The 22,742-nt window shown below is 34.8% G+C and overlaps 3 protein-coding genes and 1 long non-coding RNA gene across 12 annotated transcripts; 2 read left to right on the forward strand and 2 right to left on the reverse strand.

Annotated features, from left to right (window-relative positions):
• Nucleotides 1-738: 738 nt before the first annotated feature.
• On the forward strand, nucleotides 739-8,607 carry Hfp (Poly(U)-binding-splicing factor hfp). 7 transcript variants are annotated; one of them, XM_076308565.1, is made up of 11 exons: nucleotides 739-766; nucleotides 850-876; nucleotides 1,431-1,485; nucleotides 3,521-3,586; nucleotides 3,838-3,998; nucleotides 5,397-5,455; nucleotides 6,090-6,303; nucleotides 6,829-7,315; nucleotides 7,416-7,627; nucleotides 7,716-8,109; nucleotides 8,179-8,607. In XM_076308565.1, exons 2-11 carry the CDS (start codon nucleotides 856-858, stop codon nucleotides 8,286-8,288), a joined length of 1,779 nt encoding a protein of 592 aa, XP_076164680.1. In that variant the 5' UTR covers nucleotides 739-766; nucleotides 850-855; the 3' UTR covers nucleotides 8,289-8,607. The 7 variants fall into 7 exon arrangements, with proteins under 7 accessions (XP_076164680.1, XP_076164681.1, XP_076164684.1 ...); XM_076308568.1 differs by lacking the exons at nucleotides 739-766; nucleotides 850-876 and adding exons at nucleotides 1,801-1,979; nucleotides 2,553-2,616 and having other exon boundaries at nucleotides 1,430-1,568; XM_076308566.1 differs by lacking the exon at nucleotides 5,397-5,455 and adding an exon at nucleotides 4,644-4,690 and having other exon boundaries at nucleotides 743-876.
• LOC143145311 (uncharacterized) lies at nucleotides 4,335-6,486 on the reverse strand. Its single transcript, XR_012991647.1, has 2 exons — nucleotides 6,065-6,486; nucleotides 4,335-5,537 (listed from the first exon to the last, which is right to left on the reverse strand). It is a non-coding gene; the product is annotated as an uncharacterized LOC143145311 (long non-coding RNA).
• Nucleotides 6,665-10,200, reverse strand: LOC143145310 (NADH dehydrogenase [ubiquinone] 1 alpha subcomplex assembly factor 2). 2 transcript variants are annotated; one of them, XM_076308573.1, is made up of 3 exons: nucleotides 10,047-10,200; nucleotides 9,937-9,964; nucleotides 6,665-9,821 (listed from the first exon to the last, which is right to left on the reverse strand). In XM_076308573.1, exon 3 carries the CDS (start codon nucleotides 9,792-9,794, stop codon nucleotides 9,354-9,356), a length of 441 nt encoding a protein of 146 aa, XP_076164688.1. In that variant the 5' UTR covers nucleotides 9,795-9,821; nucleotides 9,937-9,964; nucleotides 10,047-10,200; the 3' UTR covers nucleotides 6,665-9,353. The 2 variants fall into 2 exon arrangements, with proteins under 2 accessions (XP_076164688.1, XP_076164687.1); XM_076308572.1 differs by having other exon boundaries at nucleotides 6,666-9,821; nucleotides 10,160-10,192.
• An 893-nt stretch (nucleotides 10,201-11,093) lies between these two features.
• Slik (Sterile20-like kinase) lies at nucleotides 11,094-22,709 on the forward strand. 2 transcript variants are annotated; one of them, XM_076309692.1, is made up of 12 exons: nucleotides 11,094-11,430; nucleotides 12,995-13,604; nucleotides 13,677-13,841; nucleotides 13,914-14,112; nucleotides 14,193-14,323; nucleotides 14,428-14,751; nucleotides 16,021-16,105; nucleotides 16,181-16,341; nucleotides 16,410-16,918; nucleotides 17,013-17,545; nucleotides 17,735-19,938; nucleotides 20,482-21,273. In XM_076309692.1, exons 2-12 carry the CDS (start codon nucleotides 13,446-13,448, stop codon nucleotides 20,782-20,784), a joined length of 4,773 nt encoding a protein of 1,590 aa, XP_076165807.1. In that variant the 5' UTR covers nucleotides 11,094-11,430; nucleotides 12,995-13,445; the 3' UTR covers nucleotides 20,785-21,273. The 2 variants fall into 2 exon arrangements, with proteins under 2 accessions (XP_076165807.1, XP_076165808.1); XM_076309693.1 differs by lacking the exon at nucleotides 20,482-21,273 and adding an exon at nucleotides 22,407-22,709 and having other exon boundaries at nucleotides 11,098-11,430.
• Nucleotides 22,710-22,742: the final 33 nt, after the last annotated feature.

The following is a 22,742-nucleotide window of genomic DNA, read 5'->3' on the forward strand; positions in this document are numbered from 1 at the left end:
GTACATAACCAGGTGTATATTACAACTAATATAGAACTTCAAAATTATACAAAAAGATGTATATATAATCATAAAGTTTATATTTTTACTTTAATAAATAAAAGAACATGCATATAATTTAATAAAAGTTTTGTTATAAAATAATATTTTTTGAATAAAGTAATATAATTTCATTTTAATTGAAAGATTCAACTCCGTTAATTTTAATACCTTATTTATTTATATTACTTGCACAAGAAGTTCATTTCGTTTATTAATTCATTGAAATTTTTAAACCTTACCTTGCATCATTTACTTATGACATTTAAACGCTTAAATAATTGACAAAACATGTTTTTTACCAATTATTTTATTGATAAATTGATTGTTATACCGACGCAAACCATCATTCATATAATTCGAAACAATTTCAAGATGGCGATTATAGAGTGGTGTAATGACCACTAGCGCTACCTATCGACCCGTTATAACCAAAGAAAACATGTTAACAAGATATTCTAACTCTCGAACATGTGTTCTCTGACTGTCATAATCATACTACTATAGTCAAATTATGATTAAGATATGAATTCGATAAATAAAAAAAACATTAATGTTAATGTAACAAAATATTTTGGAAGGGTATAAAAATACTTGTAATAAAATTAAAAATAGTATCTGTATTTACTGTAGGTTCGATTACTCGATATATGTGATAGAGTAACGTTATTGCGAAGGTATATACTTATAGCACTTCCGTAAAGGCAAGCTTCGGATCGCTTCGGACGTAAGTTACTTGTCGCGAGTCGGTTGAGATTTCTTTAAAAAGTCACGTTTAAAAGAAACTGATCTCATTTTATTGGACCATAGGGGATAATGAACGGAGCAATGTCCATGGTAAGTTGACTTTTATCATTGTTTTTATATGAAACATTGAATTGGTAGAAGTAACAAATGATGGATCATGATGGCGGTTGTAAAATGCTTGTAATGTACTTAAGTGATTAATATTCCCAAGCATATTAATATGTTATAAGTGTAAAACGGCAGAAGTTTTTTCTACTATATTTAATAAGCATGAATTACTGATCAATTAATTAACACGGATTGTTATAATATTACAAATAACTCAGTCAGTAAAGTTGACTCTTCCATACAGTTTACTATATCGTGGATGAAAACCTTACTATTTACAAATTTGTTCGTTAATTTGTATTTAGATAATTATAAGATGTTATTATTGTTATGATGTACGCAGTATTAAATTTTTTCTGTCAAAATTACCGCATTTTACAAAAACTGATATTTTTAGCATTTAAATTGAGCGCCAATTTTTAATTGTAATGATTAGAAAAAATAATTGAGCATTTGAAATATTATAGATTGTTTTGTAATTGATAGTATCTTATTTTTATTAAATAAAACCAAAAACGTTTAACATGTGTTCTTAGCCACCGACGTCCCAGAACAATGCGGAACCACCGAACAAGAAACCTAGAGTCGAAGGTACATTGCTAATACAGCCAAATAGCTGTATGTCCCTAATCGTTAACAAATCATACGGTTAAGCATACAAGCGGAAAAGACAGGTGAACACAGAAGCAACAACAAGCGTAATATATTTTTAAACAAAGGAAATGATGAAGAGAAACATATACTATTTATTTAGGACAATCAGGTGCTAGCTTTCTATTAAAGTGCTGGCAATCTATAAGTGTTGAGAGGTCTAATGCAGTTTCAGAATATATTTTGGTAGGCTAGGGTAATAGGTGATCGTTGGCCCTCAATAAAACTAATGTATGGTTGTCCTTCTGTTCTGAGATGTTACAGCGGAGAGACAGTACAGAATCTGTGGCCTACGACTGAGCTGTGATCATGAGCGTGCGCCAAACAAAGAAAGAGAACGCTACATTCGTTGAACAGAACAAATCAGAGTTTTGCAAACTCCACTGACACAGCATCTATTGTCGAGTACCAAATACGATGCGTATTTTAGATAGGTCAGCATTTTAGGGTAGTCTTCTTTCATCCTAATTATAAGCCTCATTCTGTACATGAATCGCTTTATTGAAACAAGGTGCTTGAATCTACTTTATTTTTATATACTAATGCAAAACTAGGCAACTACAATTCATTTTGCTTGAAAATTCCTTACCTCCTATCATAAATAGTAAATATTATTTTTTTTTATTTATTATTTAATTACAAAATATAAAGTAGAAAAAGAGAGGCTTATAAATAGGAGAGGCAATGGCGATGTATGTTTTTCAAGATATTCTCAAACGAAGTTCATCCTATTTGTATTTATGTTATGTAAACATGAGGTAAGACTTTTTTATAATAAAGAAGACGTGCCCATTGTGAGTTAATAAGAAAATATTGCAGAACAGCGTCCAACACGAGAAAATATGCTTTTTCGACGGTCGATCGCGTTAGATTTCTTGTCAATTAGGATCGCCATTGCTACATAGAAAGTGTTAAGGCTAATTGCGTGGTAGGTTGGAAAAGGCAAACTGTAAGAAAATGGCGCAGAAAATGCACTGAGAGTATTCTCCTTTGCTTTGTGCTTACAGATTTGTGCGTCGCCTCAATCTCGGATAGTTTGCGCACAACCATCATTGCTCAGCCCAGAACACGGTTAGCCGTTAATCAAATGATCAAACAAAGTTAACATTATTAATTCGTGAAACTGCAAAAGTCGTAAAAGAGAAAAAGAAGCGTTTCAACGTGTTCTGATTTCTGTTTCAGAGACTAGCAGACCAAATTGGTTATGATCGTACGAAACCTAATCTAGTTATCGGTAGTCTGATTTGTTTGAGGCTGATAGTGTAAACAGTAATGAAGTTTAAATGAAAGATATTAATGCATTCAGTTGCAGTGATCTCTTTTAAATTTTAATATTGTTTCCAACAAAAGTCTGGTTATTACTCGTTTGAAGTACAAAACAAAGTTTATATTAATGGCGTGCAAGAAAAAAAAGGAATTCCACTTTTTCCTTAATGTGTATAAAATATATTTATACTTGTATATTTTATACATAGTACCTTGTATTATAAAAGTGAAATATTATTGTTCCTGACTGTTTTAATTTCTTTGAACTTACAGTTTGGAGGACGGTTCTACCGTGGGAACTACTGCACGACATCGTTCCTTTTTTCATCTCTTTTTAAGTCATTTTGTTGCGTTCCTTGTCTATACTACAAATTCTATAGCTATTTATGAAAAGTACACTTATAAGAAACAATATATTCGCACGGCAAATATTGATCATTTTTTAACCAAAAGTTAGTAATGCGAATATTTCAGATTCTATTTAATTTTAATAAAAACTAAGAATAAAAGTTAAGAACTCAAAACTGTATTCCCTGTAAAGTTATGTCATTCTAGTACCTCTATCGTCACAAAGCAAAAAAGATAATATGGAAATTAGTAGTTTTGTAAAACATCACTATGTGTGTGCGTGTGTGTGTGTGATGGTGGAGGTACTAAATGTAATTAATTATCATGTTATATGTTTATCTAATACTAATTTTCTTCGTAGGAAATGCATCAGAGTTCTTGCCAGGCCCTATATATGATCTTAATCAAATTGGACAAGTTGTTGCTGGTATGTAAAATTATAATACCATTTAATTTTTTAAATTAAACTATTAAGTTGCATCAAATAATTTATTATTTGCAAATGATGTATAAAAAAATTGTGACAATAAAATTTTAATCACTCCAATTGACGTTATATTGAGGGTTGATAATAATGTAGTGGATAAGTAGCTGATAAGATCTGACAAAACACAGTTTAGTAATACCTTTTGATCAGCTGCAAATATATGTTTACATATAATATTTATTTTGTTACAGGACCTGGAGCTAAATATCTTACATTACCTGGCATTCTAGGTGCAGGCCTCCCAAAAATTACATCTGAACAGCAGGATACAGTAAATAGAGCAAAGAAATACGCGATGGAACAGAGCATCAAAATGGTTCTAATGAAACAAACCCTCGCGCATCAACAACAGGTAATTTTCAAATATGAAGCTAACAAACTTTACTCGCCTAACATACATTTTGTATTCCATTGTACATTCATAAACTCTTAAATTGAATATTTTCTTTGTTTTATTTCCATTCTGCCTTGACACAATTGATAGATAATGTGTAAAGTATTAAATATCTTCAATGGATAAAATGAATAAATTTTATTTATGCTGTATTATATATGAGTACACATATAGGAAGAATGATACTTAAAAATGAGAGAAAATTAATTTTCATCTAATTTCAATTATTAAATAAAATTTTAATTGTTCATAAGAATGTACAATGGAGTTAACATATTTTTATGAAATTATATATTACAATTGTGGGGTTCTTTTTTATCTCAAAAAGTATCATTTATTGAAAGATATATTCACATGTTGCTTCCTCTATTTAGCTCTTTGCCAATAATACCGAAAAAGCCAACAATTTCTTATGTATGCATATAGTGCTTTAAATTAACGTTTGTCCTTGCAATTTAGCTCGCCCCGCCGAGTAATGAATTATTGTACAAATATATTAACCCGTGTTCGTTATGACGAGCGAGTAAAGTGAAAAAAATATAACAGAAATTAGAAACGAACACTGGAACCTAACTCTGATCGGTTGATTTTTTCTCCCTGCAGAAGAATAAGTTGGTCCTGCGGCAGCAAGTTTTATTGCTAATGTGCAGGTTAGTGTCAACCAAGTCAAGACAGAAACAATATGAAACCGCCTTACGATCAAACACTCCTAAACGTTTCCCTGAGTTACTACTGTAAGAAAAAGGTTAGATATCTTGAGATAGTAGTCGGCGGGAGCAGAGCTGTACCAGCGCAAAGGAGGACAAGTTTTTGTGCATGAATCTATGGACGATTTGAGAAAAATAATCGATATATACTTCTGAGCTCGACTATTCTTTCTTTCCTTGTGGCGAAGTAATTTTTTAAGAATATTTGTAGTATTCAATTCTGATTTATATTTAGAATACATTGTTATATTTAGAATACTGCTTTATCATTATGAATTCTGAATATAATAACAAATACTTGATTTAAGAAAAGACTAATAATGTACACATTTTTAATAATGTGTTCTGGATATAGGCTCAAAACAAAAGTAGAAGTTGTTTGTTTTCTATGTTTTTTTTTTATACCATCTTATGACGAGTAATGTTTATTCTGTATCCAAATGATAGATTGACTATTTTTTGAATAACTGGCTCTTGCTCGTTTTCAAATCGATTTCTCTCTTTAAAGATTTGTAACATTAAGAAAAGAGTAGTTGAGCAAAGAAGGTGGAATGGTAAAAGAGCTTGGGGGATTTTTGAGATGAACGAGACATGGTGTATGTAAGGGGGAGGGATATCAATAGAAGGCCTATGGTCCTTTGTGTTACAGCAAATGGCTAGTCAACGGAATCAGGTGCAGAGACAGCAGGCTCTCGCCCTCATGTGCAGGTTTGTTTGTTCTTTGTCTTAGCCCTCCAAATTTCGTCCTCGAGACTCGAAGATAATTTTCAACTCTCGTATCTTGTATTTACTAAAATGTTTCATTCATAATTTAACTTGGGTTCCATTCTAATTATTTAAAATTATGTATACTTCACCATGATTAGTTAACGCTCAATGCTTGTTCTTTTAAAGTATTAAGTACTTTTTAAACATTAAAAACGCGAATATAACATCGTGTATTCACATTAAATTCTTCCGATTATCATCGTCAACTTGAAAGAATATTCTTGCAAAAGAGATGTGGTGTCTTGTGTAAATGAGTATTTAACAAATGTACGAAACTTGTCAGTAAAATTATTGTATTTGTGTAAACATCTAAATATGTATACAATTTTTTACATTAGTAGATATACACATGTAACACACATTTAAATTAAACAAAATTATTAAGATAAAAGCAAATTGCGTTGACAAAATTCTTTTTGCAAGAAATATCTTTGAATATTTTGTTTTGTTTTGTATCTAATTGATGATAGGATAGAATTGTGAATACAATAATAATAGATACAAATAAAAAGAAAAAGTCTGTCTAACATACTTATGGTTGATTGTCACCTGAAATAAAATTCCTGTATGCCAGGGTATATGTGGGCAGCATCAGTTTCGAATTAAAAGAGGACACGATCAGGCAGGCTTTCCTGCCTTTTGGTCCTATAAAATCAATCAACATGTCTTGGGATCCTGTTACTCAGAAGCACAAAGGATTTGCATTCGTCGAATACGAGATACCTGAAGCAGCACAACTTGCTTTGGAACAGATGAACGGTGTCATGATTGGTGGACGTAACATCAAGGTAGCGGGACGTACCTATATAACGAATTTCCTGTCCCCCAGCAATCCTATCATCCCGCCGGAGGTCGGCAAATTTTTATTTAGCCTTATCCAATACGAAATTCCTTTTGATTGAACTGCATCATACTTATAGAATGCACTTTGATCAAAATATTCATTAAATCTTTTCTTTAAAATCTTAGCAGATTCCATACTGTAGATTTTGAAATTATTTATGATGTCATGTTATTCGATAGTTTAAGGAATTCGTAAATAATTTTAGCATTACATAAACTAAATGTTTATAAAAAAATATTCGTATAAAATCTAATAGTTTTCAACTTGAAAAAGTTTCTAGCCAATAGTAGTACAAGCGAATTCTCTCAATTACAGAATATAATTCCTTTCCTTAATTCCATTTCACACATATTTAGTTATTTAAAAATTTGTTTTATATCTAAAACTGTGCTCTTTATCAAATTTTGTATAAATATTCTTCTCGTCGTCATTGAAAGTATTTTTATTAAATTTATGTGATTTCTTTCAGGTCGTGGGGCGCCCATCAAACATGCCCCAAGCTCAATCTGTAATAGACGAAATTACCGAAGAAAGTAAACATTATAATCGTATTTATATTGCATCTATTCATCAAGATTTAACTGAGGACGATATTAAATCTGTATTTGAAGCATTTGGTCCTATTACATATTGCAAATTAGCACAAGGAAGTTCACCCCACCGGCACAAAGGTTATGGCTTTATTGAATATGAAACAATGCAGGCTGCTTTGGAGGCTATAGCATCAATGAATTTGTTCGATTTGGGTGGTCAGTACTTACGAGTAGGCAGAGCTATTACTCCACCAAATGCTCTTATGGGTCCACCAAGTGGAACCAGTATGATGCCTACTGCAGCGGCAGTTGCAGCTGCTGCTGCAACAGCAAAGATTCAAGCAATGGATGCCGTAGCCAGCAACGCAGTTGCTCTTGGCTTAACCAAACTTGGAGCTTCTGCGCCACCAATATTGAATCAAGGTATATAGAGATTTATAAAATCTTATATGTAGTTCACTTTTCCTGTTTATGGTTTTATGAAGTGGATGTATTCATATGATATCTATGTGTCTGTACGTAGCTTTACCTGGTATAGTAAGACCCACACTTGCTCCTGCAACAATGATGGCGCCGCCAACTATAGCAACAGTAGCACCAGTTATACCTCCACCTGGTATAGCTATACCACAAACTCTAACTCGACTACCGGCAATTATTCAACCGATACCTGGGCAGCCAGTTGTCATACCACCTCCAGCTGTCGTCACACCTACAATAGTAGGAACTCCGGTTGTAAGTCTTTCATGATTTACTCTTCTTTGTATCTACTTCGGACTACATGACCAGTTTTTTTAATCTTTTAAAATGTTATGATTGTTAGATACCTGTTACAACTGCAACAAACTCCGATATAATGAGACGGGCACAAGAGCAAGCAGCTCATCAAAAACAACAGGAAGAACTGCAGAAGAAATTACTAGAAGAAACAGAACCACAAACGTTGCAACAGCAAGAGAACATGTCAATTAAAGGGCAAAGCGCGCGTCACCTCGTTATGCAAAAACTTATGCGTAAAGTTGAATCCCGAGTTGTTATTTTGAGAAATATGGTAGCTCCGGAAGACGTAGATGAAAGTTTGCAAGAAGAAATTCAGGACGAGTGTTCAAAATTTGGAGTTGTGGAAAGAGTTATTATTTATAATGAACGACAATCTGAAGATGACGAAGACGCAGAAGTTATTGTAAAGATTTTTGTTGAGTTCTCTCAAATGAGCGGTATGTGATTCATGTTTCTTCAAAATTAGTTTTAAGTTGACTACATTATATAATTAATTACCATTTTAGAAGCAGAACGTGCAAGGGATTCTTTGAACGGCCGTTATTTCGGTGGACGATTAGTAAAAGGAGAGCTATACGATCAAGCTCTATTTGATAATAACGATTTTTCTGGTTGATCAAAAAATATACATTTGTCGTGCATTGAATTCTGTCAATTTCTTTCGGACGAAAGAATTTATGTCTGCTGTTGACTAATATTCCGTACTTCAGTACCCGAAGTACTACTTCTTACAAACTTCAAGAGTTATAAGACTGTCTTCTCGTTAAGAAGATGGACTTAAATTTCCATTTTTGCATCATTAAACCTATATTTAAAATCGGTAGATCAATTGGTACTATTATTAATACTTGGTAGAACAATATTTTTCAAAGTCATAATTGTAGGAATTTATTTATACTGGTGGTTATAAAATAAAGGTGAATAAAGTTTTAGGATATACGTGTATTGAATGAGGTAGTAGTAGGAACAAAACATTAACAAAGCACACAAATTATAACTACGCTCACTACGTTATTCTTATTTCAAAATTCTTATATTCTCACACGCATCATTCATTCCCTTTCATTCTAATTCTTAATTTCTTTCACTCCATACATCTGGTCACGTTCGCCCAAAATTTCCCAGTCTGGCGCCATCTCATTTGCTCTTCTTTCACGCCTCGAAAACACCACTCGCTCGTCTGCTCCAAACACTTTAGACTTTCGCCGGACCACACGCAATTCCTTTTATTCTCGTGCATTATCACATAATTTTATTAAAATCAATAGAAATCTATAAAAATAACCCTGTTCGACAAAAGATTAAAGTTTGAATTAGTATAATTATCGAAGTTTTGTAAGAAGAAATTCCATTTAAATTTAGTATTGATACTGTTAATTTTGTTTGTGTCAAGGAAGGTATGATCGATTGCATACAGAATACCATACCTAAATGTATTTGTATAGAAATATAGGCTATTAATAAATTGTTTTACTTATGAACAAATGCATAAATTATACATATATCATAATACAAGTATATGTTACAATAAAATTTGTACATATTTACTAGATATTTTATTGGTTTTGAACATTCAATGAGTTAATTACATTCAAATGTAATTAAATTGAATTAAATCATTTACTTATAAATATGTTAAATATACTTTCTTCGCATATTTTTATTTATATTTTCTAACAATCTACTCTTGGTGTTTTATTTTATAATCAGATCCATCATTTTTATATTCTTCATATACTGGAAATGATTGTACTTTTTTTCCAACAGGCAATTCTGATATTTGTGATGTAGTTTTTGAATATGTGGCTTTTATTTGTGCAGCATTTTTTTTTTTAGTTAAAGCTATTTGATAATTCTGCTCTAATTCTTCTTTTGTCGGTGGATCTATCCTACGATGTCTTAGCCATGATTCCCATTCTGCTGGTAATTCCTGTTCAAAATTTATTTTATCCACAGGCACAAAATAGCGAGATGGTTTTGATTTAGTTGTAGTCTGTGTTTCATAATATTTGGTTCCATAGTAATCTTCACCGATTAATTTGGGTTGCTTAGTATTTCGTTGGAAAGAAGCAACAAAATTTTTCCAGATCAATTGTATTACACCTCGTTCCTTTTTAGACATTTTGAAATTGTGTTGGGAAAACTTGAACTAAATATGAGAAAAAAAATATTAAATAAAAACGATAAGAATTTTGTGTTCTAAATTTCTGTACTACTGAACAGCACACGATTTCAATTAGTTAATAATAGCTTATAATACTTACAGTTTCTATTTTAGGTACATCAAGATCACTTTTATAAATAAAAATGAATAACAAATAAGGTAACCTTTCATAAATACAATCTATTTAAATAAATATGAGTAGGAACTAACGAGAATAATTATGGATTATTTTCACAAATTGATTATACGGAACAAACAAGTTTTGGATATTTTCGTATATGATATTTTTATAACACAATGTTAATTATTTCGCAAATACAAACATGCAATAGTGGTGTATTTTTCCTTCACATCCGTCGCGCATTATGTACTTAAATAATCACTGAATACGATAGATATAATACTGTTTAAAAACTAGTAATTTATATTTGTTATGTTGGTAATTCTGAATTATAAAAAATTGAATGATTATTTTAAGTTTTCAATTATTCATATTATAATGTTAGTTTTCTTCTAAAATTTAGTTTCTTCTCAAAAACAAATATTTAAAAAATTTTCGAGCCTTTCTTAACGCATACAGTTAGTTATCTCAAATAAAAACGAGGATTTCGAATTTATTGAAGTATCTGGTATTTTATGTCAATGGAATGCAAAATTTTGTTTGTTTCATATATATGCAACTTCCTTATTGTTTGATTTTATTACTTAGTAGTGATTATTATCTACAGATAACTAACTAGCCGTCCTTTGATTGAACATAGTTTTTATTACAAAGTTTGCTCAACGTAAATAATTAAAATATCATTTATTGTAGGCGTGTATTCTTTTTATTGTAAAATGACGAACAGAGAGTAACAAATAGGTTTAAGAAATTTCTACGCTATTGCGAAACATAGTTTTGTTTTACGGTAGTATTTAATCAAATTGTATTCTACATACATTTAAAAGGCTTCTGCAGCGGTAACGACACGTTGTGGAATCAATTCCGTAACTTAATAATAGATGCACACGAGAGAAAATAACATTTTGAATTTTGTTTTAATATATAAAACCAGTGACCTGCGCCCAGTTAATATGCAAAAAAAAATTCAATTAGTCGCATTAAATTTTCGAATTTATATTTACTTTACGATTTAATTTTATTTTGCGTCGAATAACCATAGCGAATATCTAAGCAACAATCGATAATTTATATAATCGCGTTACCATGAGCCTACATACTTTGTAGGACATATCGAGAGGCGATTTTTTTTTTTTAAATGCATTTAAGATGCATTTGTAAGTTAGAGAGCCTCTTGTAGAATACAGGCACACTTGCCGATTGGTTACGTCACTTCCAGGCGTGGTACGGTACGATGTGTGATGTGCGTGTGCTACTGAAAATGGCCGTGTACGTACGGGTCCGTCTAGTTTACTGATTTCACGATACTTTTTTCGCGTTTCTTTGAATATTTTCGAATGGTGTCGGTGGATTTTTCAAGGATACGTATAGTTTGTGAGATCATGTAAAACGAAGTTTTTAGTGGATCGTCGTTTGTTAGATACCGAGACGAAGTGTGCCCGTTTCGTCAACGGTAGATTATTAAAAGAGAAGGTGAGCAAAGGATGTGTCTACAGATTTTTTTTTTCAACAATCATATCTTTCGGAGAAAAAATCACACAAGTTTCGTGTTTCAACGATGATTCAGCGACGCGTGTGTAAGATTGTTTTGCGTTATCGAAATTAAAACGTTCCTTCACGATTTATCACATCTTGAGTCAAAAGAAACACGTATCGGCTTTGGCAGACCATGAACTGCTTAGATGACTTCGTGAAAATTTCATCGATGCATTCAAAACGTGTTTACGAATCGTCCTTTTTATTACGGTTTTCTTTTCCAAACCTTTAGATATTTCTTAGTCAATTTCATTTTTATGGATTTTATCCACGATCCATTTTCGAGTCACGGAAGACGGGGAAAGTGTATTTACAAAACGATGGCGGACAGATAGGGCTGAAGATTTCTTGTCAAAATTGTGTCAATCTCGTGACCGTCAAGTTTTGGCATTTTAAATGGAGTTTTGTTCTTGCGTTTTCTTCTTAGCCGAATTTTTCGATGTTTTATTTAATTAATCATAGATCGTCGTACTTTTTATCGAGAGAACGAATGAAATACAATTTCAATTAATTTGACATTTTTTTGGAAATAATTGGGTAATTTTAAAATAGTGCTAATTGTTTGACATAGTTTAGTGTAATCTCAAATTAGCGTAACAACAAAATCTATTGAAGACTTATGCAATATGAACTTTACAGCTAATATAATGTGATTGTTTCAAAATTGTAAGATTATTAATATATATTTGGAAATGACTAGAGAAAATGGTACAATATAGTTGATATTTGCAATTTAAAGGTTGCATATTAAATTTAGTGTACATATGCATTGAGTAATAGAAAATACAATTTAGGTATTAATTATTTGCACATTTAATTGTTATTATGTAATTTACTTATGTATTGATGATTTATTTTTCAATGTCATCTTTATTATATCTATCTTGTTGCTATCTAACATTTTTTTTGTAAGCACATTATCTATAACTTTAGTAAACTTTTTTAAACAATTATTGTACAGATTAAATGCAATGTACATTAAATGTAATGTACACTATAAAATTGTTTCTTTTTTATATTTTGTTAAAAGACAAAAATATATATATTAAAATAGAGTTTATAACAGAATTTATTTTGCAATGTATTTGTAATGAAATTTAGCTACAATATATAAAACTAGAGGTCTCTCTTGTTGGAATGTTGTTCTGTTAGCTATGTCCCAGTTTTCTCTATCAATGGAATTTGTATAGTATTACAGACACTATACTGAAAGAAAGCAGTTAATACTACATTGCTTCTTTTTAATACAAATATAACATTCTTTGAAAAAAATAATGTTTTAATTTTGTTTTTTAATCTTGATTTCAATAACACTTTCATTAATTCAGTCTTCCTTTTACTTAAAAAGCAGATATGTTAAATGTATGTCCAAGAATTTTTTTATTTTTACATATTTAATCTAAGAGTATCGATTGTTATTTATTTAATACAATATTTTTAAATATTAAATTGTTGTTAATATCTTTGCTATAACTTTCATTACTTTTCTTTTGGGTTTCAGTTTTGAGGCTGTTGCAAGTAAAAACAGAAGATTATTAATAATGGGTTTCATTCTTATTGTATGTATTTCTATCAGTTCAAATAATATACCTGTTGATTAATGAACATTGATTATATGTTATCAAGATGCGGGAGAGATTTGGTATAATTCCCTGGTATCAAGCAGGGATTTAAATAAAAACACTTTTTCAAAATATTTTCTATTATCGTAGAAAATATACAGAAATACTTAAAAGCATGCAGAATTATATTTAAAACAGAAAGATGATTTTATGCATCTTATAGATGTTTATATAACAATGAATTATTTGAGTACTGTGTAAGATTTATGTTTAAGTGCAGTATTGAAATAAATATTTGTTGTTAATGGTAAATAATATTGAATTCTATGACATAATGTAAGAGAAATACAGCTTTTATACATGCGAATGTATTAAATAAGTATTACAAAAATGTCATTCTTGTCGAATTTAAAGAAAGCATTCCACTTTGGTGGTAACGATGCAAAAAAAAAGAAATTATATAATAATATTAAAATGGATTGTAACCCAGAAGAATTTTGGGAAATGGTGGGTGAACTTGGAGATGGAGCATTTGGTAAAGTTTATAAGGTAAAGTTGCGAGTAAGCTCATAAGAATAATTATGAAGGAATTGCCTATTAAACAAGTTTTGTATACTTCAGGCACAGCATAAGCAAACAAATCAGCTGGCTGCTGCAAAAATGTGTGCATTGGAAGGAGAAGATGATCTTAGCGATTTCATGATCGAAATAGATATTTTATCAGAGTGTAAACATCCAAATGTTGTTGAATTACATGAAGCATATTTCATCGAGGGCAAGCTATGGGTATGGTTTTAGAATTATATAAAATTTCCAAAGATCATCAATATTTATTGACTGATTTTAATGAATCTACAGATGTTAATAGAATACTGTGATGGTGGTGCTGTTGATTCCATAATGGTTGAATTAGAGAAAGCTTTAACAGAGCCACAAATAGCCTACATATGTGAACACATGACCAAGGGTCTTGCATTTTTACACAAATCTAAAGTCATTCACAGGGATTTAAAGGCTGGAAATGTTTTATTAACAATGGCTGGAGGAGTGAAATTAGGTAGCTTTTATTTTTCAGTATATATATCTTTTCTATGCTTTATAAATTTAGAGAATGTTAACGAATTTCTGAATTCACAGCTGATTTTGGAGTATCTGCAAAAAATAAACATACTTTACAGAAACACGATACATTTATTGGTACACCATATTGGATGGCTCCAGAAGTAGTATTATGCGAAACATTCAGAGATAATCCTTATGATTTTAAAGTCAGTAATATATTCTGAAACTACAAATCTTACATGCTAAATAAATAGTAGATTGATCTTTATGGTTGCATATATCACGATTGTCATTTTTTATTCTATAATAGGTAGATATCTGGTCACTTGGTATTACTCTAATAGAGTTTGCACAAATGGAACCACCAAACCATGAAATGTCACCAATGAGAGTACTTCTTAAAATACAAAAAAGCGATCCACCAAAACTTGATCAGCCTGGAAAATGGAGCAAAGATTTTAACGATTTTATTGCAAAAGCCCTTATAAAGGATCCGACATCACGACCAACAGCCGATGAATTGTTAAAGCATCCATTCTTAAATCGGAATTTAGATTCAAAACCGATTAGGGATTTGTTACTGGAGTACAAAGCCGATGTTGTCGAAGAAGAATTGGTCGATGAAGAAGCAGAGGTAGATTTTATTTATCAACTAGTTCTGGCGATCATTATCTGTTACCCTTTAATTCCGTCCAATAATAAGAAAATTGCCTTAATAAAATAATAGATTAAAATACGAGTACATATAATTATTTAGGAAAGATACATAAATTGTGAAAAAACAAAGATATTAATGCAATATTTATTTCTTCGTATGCAAGTTAGTATATCACTGTAATAGCATATAGAAATCTTTTAATTAACAGCAATGTACAGAAGCTTTATGGACAGAATTAACATGTATATATGTTGTTACACGCTTTCATTTTGATAGAAGGCCAAAAAGGCGAAAAAACACAGAGAACAATATCAGCGTATTGGTAAGCTGCTTTTGCGTGAAACATAAATAGCTACGTAAAAATTTACTAGTGTTTCTAAACAATTAAATATTGGAAAAGATTCGTTTGCATTCGGAATATTGGTGATACCTAAGACGAAATAGTTCTGTACGTGTTCTCATAAGTCGTTTGAATATCAAGAACCATAAAATTACACTTTGTACATTTATGCATGATAAATGTGGATAAAATCTCGAGGAAATTCGTGCATGTGAAATTTAATGTTAATTCACGCTTTATTCTTAATTTGCAAAATTAGTACGTTAAAATTATTTTTATGTAATAGTAATGAGTAGTTGAGGTGATTTTTGCATTCAATATGCATTGCGTATAATCATTCGGGACCGGGATCTTGAAAATACTACAGTATATGCCTTATTTTCCTTTTTTACACTAAATCTAACGATAATCCTAATAAATATGTTGTAATTTGGATAATTTGGCTGTGCATGCGGCTCTCCTGGGCCTCGCCAGCCCCATCATCCCTGCGTTTGTCAGGTCAGTAGCTTATGCAATAAGTGCTGTCTAATTTAATTTTAATTTATATTTTTGTATATATCATTATAATTCCACGCTATTTCTTTTCTTTTCTGACTGCAATGCATAAGCTATTTTCAATGTATCTTGTTTACGTTCACATCCCATAGTTATAACAACTATGTTACATTATATCGTTTCACACATACATATTTCGAGCGTTAATTTTATTTTCAGCCTATAGAGCTTCGCGTTCATAATGTGTAATTCTTTTTTAATTTACATTAATCTAATCTCTTTGAAATTTCACGTGTCACTGAATAGAGAATATATTTTATATAATATATACAATTATAATTATAAAGAAGGAATTAATAACATATACCAATTATAAAATTATATAAATACAATATGAGTAAATATTTCAGGAGCAACGCACATCTCAGCTTCCTCTGGAGCTGGATCAACTCGGAGATGACTCTGCATCTATGCGCAGTGACGCTGATGTTAAGAGTAAGTTCTACCCTTATCATAAGGTATAATAGTACAATTGAAAAGTAATTGGTAAATAAATCAATATATTTTTAGTTTCCGAAAAAGAAAATCTTGTTGCATCACCTGTGTCTGCGAAAAAAGAAGAGAGCCACAAACGAGAGATCAATAGAGACGGTGAAAAGGAGGACAGGAACAAGAAATTACGTAAAGCAGAGTCTAAAGAAAATATACCTGTTTCTGTTGAGAAGAAACAAGTACTTATTTTAAATTACTTGCTGATATTTTCATACGAATATCAACAATATATAAACTTATTTTCCAGGCACCTAAACCCCCTAGTACAAGTGAAACAAATGAACGTAGAATATCTCGAGAAAAAGGTCCTGCACCTCCTCCACCGCTTATGCGTCAAGATAGTAAAAATGAAGATAAAGAAAATAATTTGAAGATCGTTGATAAGCAAAGTTCCGTCGAGATGTTAGACCAATGCAAGCTTACCGATGAAAAACAACGCGATAAAAACCAATTGTTGAAAAATCAAGAAATGGTAGAAAGGGAAGAAATATATGTAGATGCGGTTTGCGAGAAGCAAAACGTGTTGGGCAGTTCCGAGAAAATAACAGACGGTAACGAAAGGGAGAAAAGTAATTCAGATATTACAAAGAAAGTTAATATTAGACAAAAATCAGTGGATAATAAAGTAAGTCCGCCTAGGAGAGCGCAATTAACTTCGGAAGAAAAGAGGAAATCGGCACCCGTTAAACCAGAATCATCGGAAGACTGGGCAAAACCGATGTATAATAAACAGTCATCTTTGGAAGAAAAAATCGGGTGCGTATTTAATTGCGTTAGTCTTTTGAAAACATTTCTATTTGTAACATTCTATGGCAAATATTATTAATGTGCGAAATACGTTTGATTTCAGAATCGAAAAGAAAATATCAGTCGATATACAATTTAAAAGACAGCCTTCAGCGGAGGAGAATTATAAGAGTTTGCAAGAGAAACGAAGATCGGTAGAGGAAAAGCTAAACGCGGTTTTAGAAAAACGATTTTCAATGGACTCGGAAATGCGAATGAACGTTTCTTCTTTGGAGACATTAACACACCGAGAAATACCAACTGCAATCCCATCCGAGAAAAATATCATTAAGGCTTGTTCTACCGAAAATATTAAAACGGATTATGGAACTTGTAAAGCGGAATCTGTTATTAAAAGCCATAGCGAAGGATCTTCTAGATACGATTCGTTGGAGAACTTTTCGGACGAATTTGATGGTAAACGAGAGAGGAAGAAGTGGCTACACAAAGAACACAATCACGAGATTGTCGCGAACGATGCGTTGAACAGTGAAAAGAAAGGCTCATCGGTGAACGTATCTGTGATTACATCGACGCCCATTAGAAGTAGAAGTACTTCTAGAAGAGGTAGCGGTGATAACGTAGTTGTCATTACCGGTAAGAAAACAATTGAAACTAATCGGGCAAAATAAAGGTGTAAATAATGTATAATATAGGAAAAGTGAGAATAACAGGAACCAACGTTTGTTGTTCGGTGTAACTATTTTTAAAGCGAACGTTTTACTGGTACGGGTCTCCGTTAAATTGCTTATCGTTTCGAATATTTAACTATTTAAAAATTTCTAGGTAAATCCGATCAAGAAGTACGTTCGAATACATCAACCGTCCGGATCACAGCCGATTGTCCAGATTTATCGAACAGTCTTGCAAGTAACGTAAGCCAAGTAACAGTCGTAACGACGCATCCTCCGGTATTAGTCGACGCTGTATCGCCGGCACCTTTATCATGTCGTCCGTCACCGACGTCGGAAGTCGTTATCGTTGCGAACGAATTAAACAAGACGCAAATCAACGAGAACTCGACCGACGACGATGGATTCCCTAGTCTGGACAGTTTGGAATACACACCTCAGGAGCAACCCATCATTCTGACCGACGTTTCGAAGAGAATCGGCAAGAAATTGGACGAATCCGAGGTTCTCATCGTGAGTCCAATTATAGACGAATTACAGGATACTAGTCACGTTTCTGTCGTCACTGTTGGGGACGACAAAGAACAGGTGAAAGATTCATCGGTACTTAACAAACACGACGCCGTACGAACCTCCTCTGCGCACAGTGATACGAGCTTGGTCGAAAGATCGAGCACAAGGAGCGACAGCGGGGACGAAATTACCAAAATGATAGTCGCTGGAACGACTATCGAGCCCGTGGACGTCGACGATGTGGATAGAAACTCCAAGAAGATGAACGGTTTGATAAAGAACGACAAGTCTTCCATGAGTCATATCGAGGAGAAAGTAACAAAAACGACGAAACAGAAGGACTCTGGTAAGGGTTACAAGGAGAAGAGAGTATCACCGGACAGCTTCGAGGGATCCAGGTCTCAGAGCGAGTCCGGATCGACAAGGTCGCATACGCCGAGTAAGAGTATAGATCGCTCCGACGTTGAATCCATTTCCACGACGATAAGTCAGGACAGCAGGGAATCGAACAAAGAGAATCATATTGGTCAGGGGGGTGGTCAGTCGACGGAAGTAGAGGAAGAGGTGGTGTTGCGACGGAAACCCGATTACAAGAGGACGAAAGAGGACATACAGATGATGAATCTGAAGAAAAAGACGAGGAAACGAACGAGAAAGTTCGAGATAGATGGCGTTGTGGTGACCACGACGACATCGAAGGTGATCTACGGCGACGACGAGAACGGGAAGGTGTACGATGATCAAATTTTCCGAAAGCAAGAGCTCAGGGAGTTGAAGATGCTGCAGAAAATGGAGCAAAAGCAGTTTCAGGATTTGTCGCAGAAAGCGCAGTTCAACAAGGACCAACAGGAGAAACGTTTCGAACAGGAACGTCAGCTTTTGGAACGAAACACGGAGACCGATCTGGAGAGTCTCGCCCGGCAGCAGAGGCAGCAGATCGAACGCGCGGAGGCCCAACAGGAGGCCGATCTTCGGCTGGCGTCAAAGAAGATTCGCAGCGAGCAGGAAAGGGATCTGAAGCAATTTCGCGAGGGTCTGAAGCAAGAATTGAGGTTGTTGAAACAGGAGGTGGATCTGATGCCGAAGGACAAGAGGAAGAGCGCGTTCAAGATAAGCAAAGAGAAACTGGAGGCGGTGCACGACGAGAAGGAGAAGCAATTTTTGGACAAGCTAAACGAGAGTCACGAGATGTCCTTGGGTAGGCTCTCCGACAGCCATCGGGAGAAGATCGCCCTGATGGAACGGCAGTTCTTGCAGCAGAAGCAACAGCTGATGAGGCGACGCGAAGCGGCTATCTGGGAACAAGAGGAACGTCACATCCACGAGAAGCAACAACTGTTGAAGAAACAGCTAAAGGACATCTTCTTTCTTCAGAGGCATCAGATGCTCATTCGTCACGAGAAAGAGCTCGAACAGATGAAGCGGATGAATCAAAGAAAGGAGGAGGAATTGGTGAAGCGACAGACGGTGGAACGTAGAAATCTACCGAAACGGATTCGCAACGAGATGAAGGCGCGCGAGATGATGTTCCGCGAGTCGATGAGGATCTCGATGTCGTCGGTGATCGCACCGGATCCCGACGCCGAGAGGGAGAAGCTGAAGAAGTTTCAGGAGAACGAGAAGAAACGGTACAGAGCGGAGCAGCAACGATTCGAGTTGAAGCACTCGCGGCAACTGGAGGAGGTAAGAGCCCAGAGCGACGCCACCATCAAGGAATTGGAGCAGCTGCAGAACGAGAAGAGGAAGATGCTGATGGAGCACGAAACGTTGAAGCTCAAGGAATTGGAAGAGGCGTACAGTAGAGAGCTCCGCGAGTGGAAAGCCCAATTGAAACCCAGGAAGCAGGTAACGGACGCGTTTCCTCGCTCGGCTTTGCTTTCCGTAAATTCAGCGACGATCGTTTATCTTTCTTGTTGGTCAAGTATATCTCCATCGTTGATCGTTTCGTGAGAGGAATTTACCAGGTCGTTTCGTAAGCGTGTTCGCTTAAAGGCGAATTACGAGAAACGGGACCACGAGGTATCTACTACGTTGTTTGCAGGTATTCGAAAATTTCCCCCTCTCCAAGCGGATGTCCACGATTATCGACGAAGAGAGAGTCCCCGATCCGCAAAAAGTACGTCGTCGTACTTTTCACGATTCCGTTGAAAAAGGAAAAAAAAAACAAATTTTGTTTAGTAGTTTTCTTCGGGGCTCCCGTTTCTCGCGACTCGCTCTCTATACGGGTATCTTGGAAAATGGAACGTTGCGCGCGACGCCCGATTCATCAGAGCAGAGTAAGAGATACGAAATCTATCGTAGCTCGATCGTTTCCTTAAATTATAAGGGAAACGGTTTTACACCAACCAGCTATACTGAAATAAGTCTTTCTTAATGTACTTGTTATAGAAGTTAGAAGCTGAGCTGACGGTTGAAATGGAAGCGTTGGAAGCTCGCTACCGAGACCATTTGCCCTCGGGTCTTAGCGGTCTCTCTTCTCTAGACTATTCTAACATCTTTAGTTTCGAAAGCTGGAAGAAGTCACCGCGTTTACCACGCTCTACCCCTGTATCCCCTTCTCCGTTCACCATTCCAAGAGTGTCGCTAAGAGTCGGCGGTTCGGAGACCAGCTCCGTGAACGGCATGCTTTCACGAAGTCATTCCAAACCGGACTTGGCGCCATCGTCGTCATCCTCCTCACCTCGTAGATAGTTGCTCCTTCGATCCGTGTTCGTGTGCCTACGAATCGTGTGATTCGTCTCCCTTGTCCGTTCGGAGAAGCTTCGAAACGAAGCTGTTCGTTCGAAACAATCAAACTACAAAATTGAACAATTCCAACTTTCATTTGGAAATTAATTTCCAAACTAAAACTTTGATCGATCCGTTCGTTTCTTCGAAGCTTCTCCCGTTGTATTGTGTTTTAAGCATTGAAGCGTAACATACTCGCTTTACTCACAGTTGCTTCGATTATTTACGATGTCTCTAAATACGTACGTTACACAACCGTATACACACACACACACACACGCGCGCGCGCGCGCGCGCGCATATATGCGTTAAACAGATATATATATATAATACACGTATTTTTCGTAACCAAGTCCAGAAGGCATAGGCGTTGTATACCATTTGGGTTCACACGGAAATCGAATAACATGTACAGTAATCGCATAATTACAGTCCTTTGGTAACATTGTACATTTTGCCAAGCCAATCGATTGGTCGGGGTGGGGTGGGGTGGGGCAAAGATCCGACAAGTTCGCGTATGCGTCCCTTTGAACGACCCCAGGAGCAACGGGTCATTTGCTCGCTAGTTAATTTCGGCGAGCAAATGTGTCGGTATCGATCAACTCGTCCGCAAGGAATATTGTACAAAGATGATAGATTTTTATGGATAAAGATGTTAGCGAATAACGGTATATCGAGTTGCTTGTCGCCAAACAACAAATGAACAAATGGTACTCCGTGTTTCTTTCGATACTTATTTGTTGATCGTATTATCGATAACACGTAAGCGTCGCGTTACTCAAATGGCTGCTTCAGTGGTCGAGGTGAAACTATTGGGTTTATAACAAATCGGTGGCAATTGTGGGCTATATATGTGTTGTTATATACTTTTATCGAAAGTAGTAAAATAATTATGTACGGGGTTAAAACGCTTACGCATCAGGGTTTCTCGTATAATAAGTGTTTCCAAGTGTGTACGTTCGATTACTATTGCTTCCTTTTACGTTACATATACCCCCCGTAAGAACCTAACCGACGAAATGTCGAAAAAAGAGATTCCACGAGTGGATATTTGAATGGGTCTACTAGGTAATAAACAAGGTCAGTTGAAAAAAAGATCTGTTGACGCCAATACAGTAAATAATGCATACCGCGTAAAACGCGATCCATTGAACTGGAAACGGTGGAATGTCTCAAGAAGGATTACTAGTTACTGAAAGAAACGTTACAAAAATTGTTCAATACAGAGGCGGAGATTAAGCGGAGCGAACAATCAACGAGACGAACATCTCTCCCGCTAAATAATCGTATCGTTCTACTCTGAGAATCCGAAGAAAAAATTATTTACCGCACCTAGTTTGGCCCCCCTCTATTTTTCGCGATAACTACAATCGTTTGCAAGACGTTTCATCGTTTCCACTTGAACAGCTCACCGCGTAGATACCAATAAGCGGTTGCTTCCTTTTTAAAGATTCTATTCTTTTCGATTAAATTCGAAATCTAATTCGATTTAAATTTCTCAGAAAGGAAAAAAACGTTGAAAACGCTCTCTTCGAATCAATGTTCTAGCGCAAACTTTTCTAAATACTCATGGTTTTGTTTTACAGAGACTGGAAGAGCAGTTCGCTCTACAGCTAGAGGAACAGGAGGCGATCTACGGACCGAGCGCGATGCCATTGTGCTTGCCAGCAGATCTTCCCGATTTGACGCATCATACGGCCGGTTCGACGCGCAGTTCGCTCTCCTCTGTGAGCGAGGGTTAACGTGTAAACTCGTCGAGCACCAAATTGGATCTTTCCGAGTCACGAAGAGTTTCGGATCAGGAAGGTTTCAACTTCCAGCAGCACGCAGCGATTCGCGAACGTTGCAGCGGACAAACGAGCTTCTACGATCGTCGAGAAAACAAGAACCCAAGAGGAAGTCGAGCTTCGAACGAGTTATTG

This window comes from Ptiloglossa arizonensis, chromosome 4 (assembly GCF_051014685.1).
Source record: "Ptiloglossa arizonensis isolate GNS036 chromosome 4, iyPtiAriz1_principal, whole genome shotgun sequence".
In the NCBI taxonomy this organism is placed as follows: Eukaryota; Metazoa; Arthropoda; class Insecta; order Hymenoptera; family Colletidae; genus Ptiloglossa; species Ptiloglossa arizonensis.

Bases quoted from the DNA above. Each gene is read 5' to 3' on its own strand.
- LOC143145310 (XM_076308573.1), bottom strand. From the start codon at position 9,794: ATGTCTAAAAAGGAACGAGGTGTAATACAATTGATCTGGAAAAATTTT.
- Hfp (XM_076308565.1), top strand. From the start codon at position 856: ATGAACGGAGCAATGTCCATG. The intron at 3,999-5,396 runs GTAATTTTCAAA...TTTGTGTTACAG, and splicing joins CCCTCGCGCATCAACAACAG to CAAATGGCTAGTCAACGGAA. The intron at 6,304-6,828 runs GTAGCGGGACGT...GATTTCTTTCAG, and splicing joins TTGGTGGACGTAACATCAAG to GTCGTGGGGCGCCCATCAAA.
- Slik (XM_076309692.1), top strand. From the start codon at position 13,446: ATGTCATTCTTGTCGAATTTAAAGAAAGCATTCCACTTTGGTGGTAAC. The intron at 13,842-13,913 runs GTATGGTTTTAG...ATGAATCTACAG, and splicing joins TCATCGAGGGCAAGCTATGG to ATGTTAATAGAATACTGTGA. The intron at 14,324-14,427 runs GTCAGTAATATA...ATTCTATAATAG, and splicing joins ATAATCCTTATGATTTTAAA to GTAGATATCTGGTCACTTGG.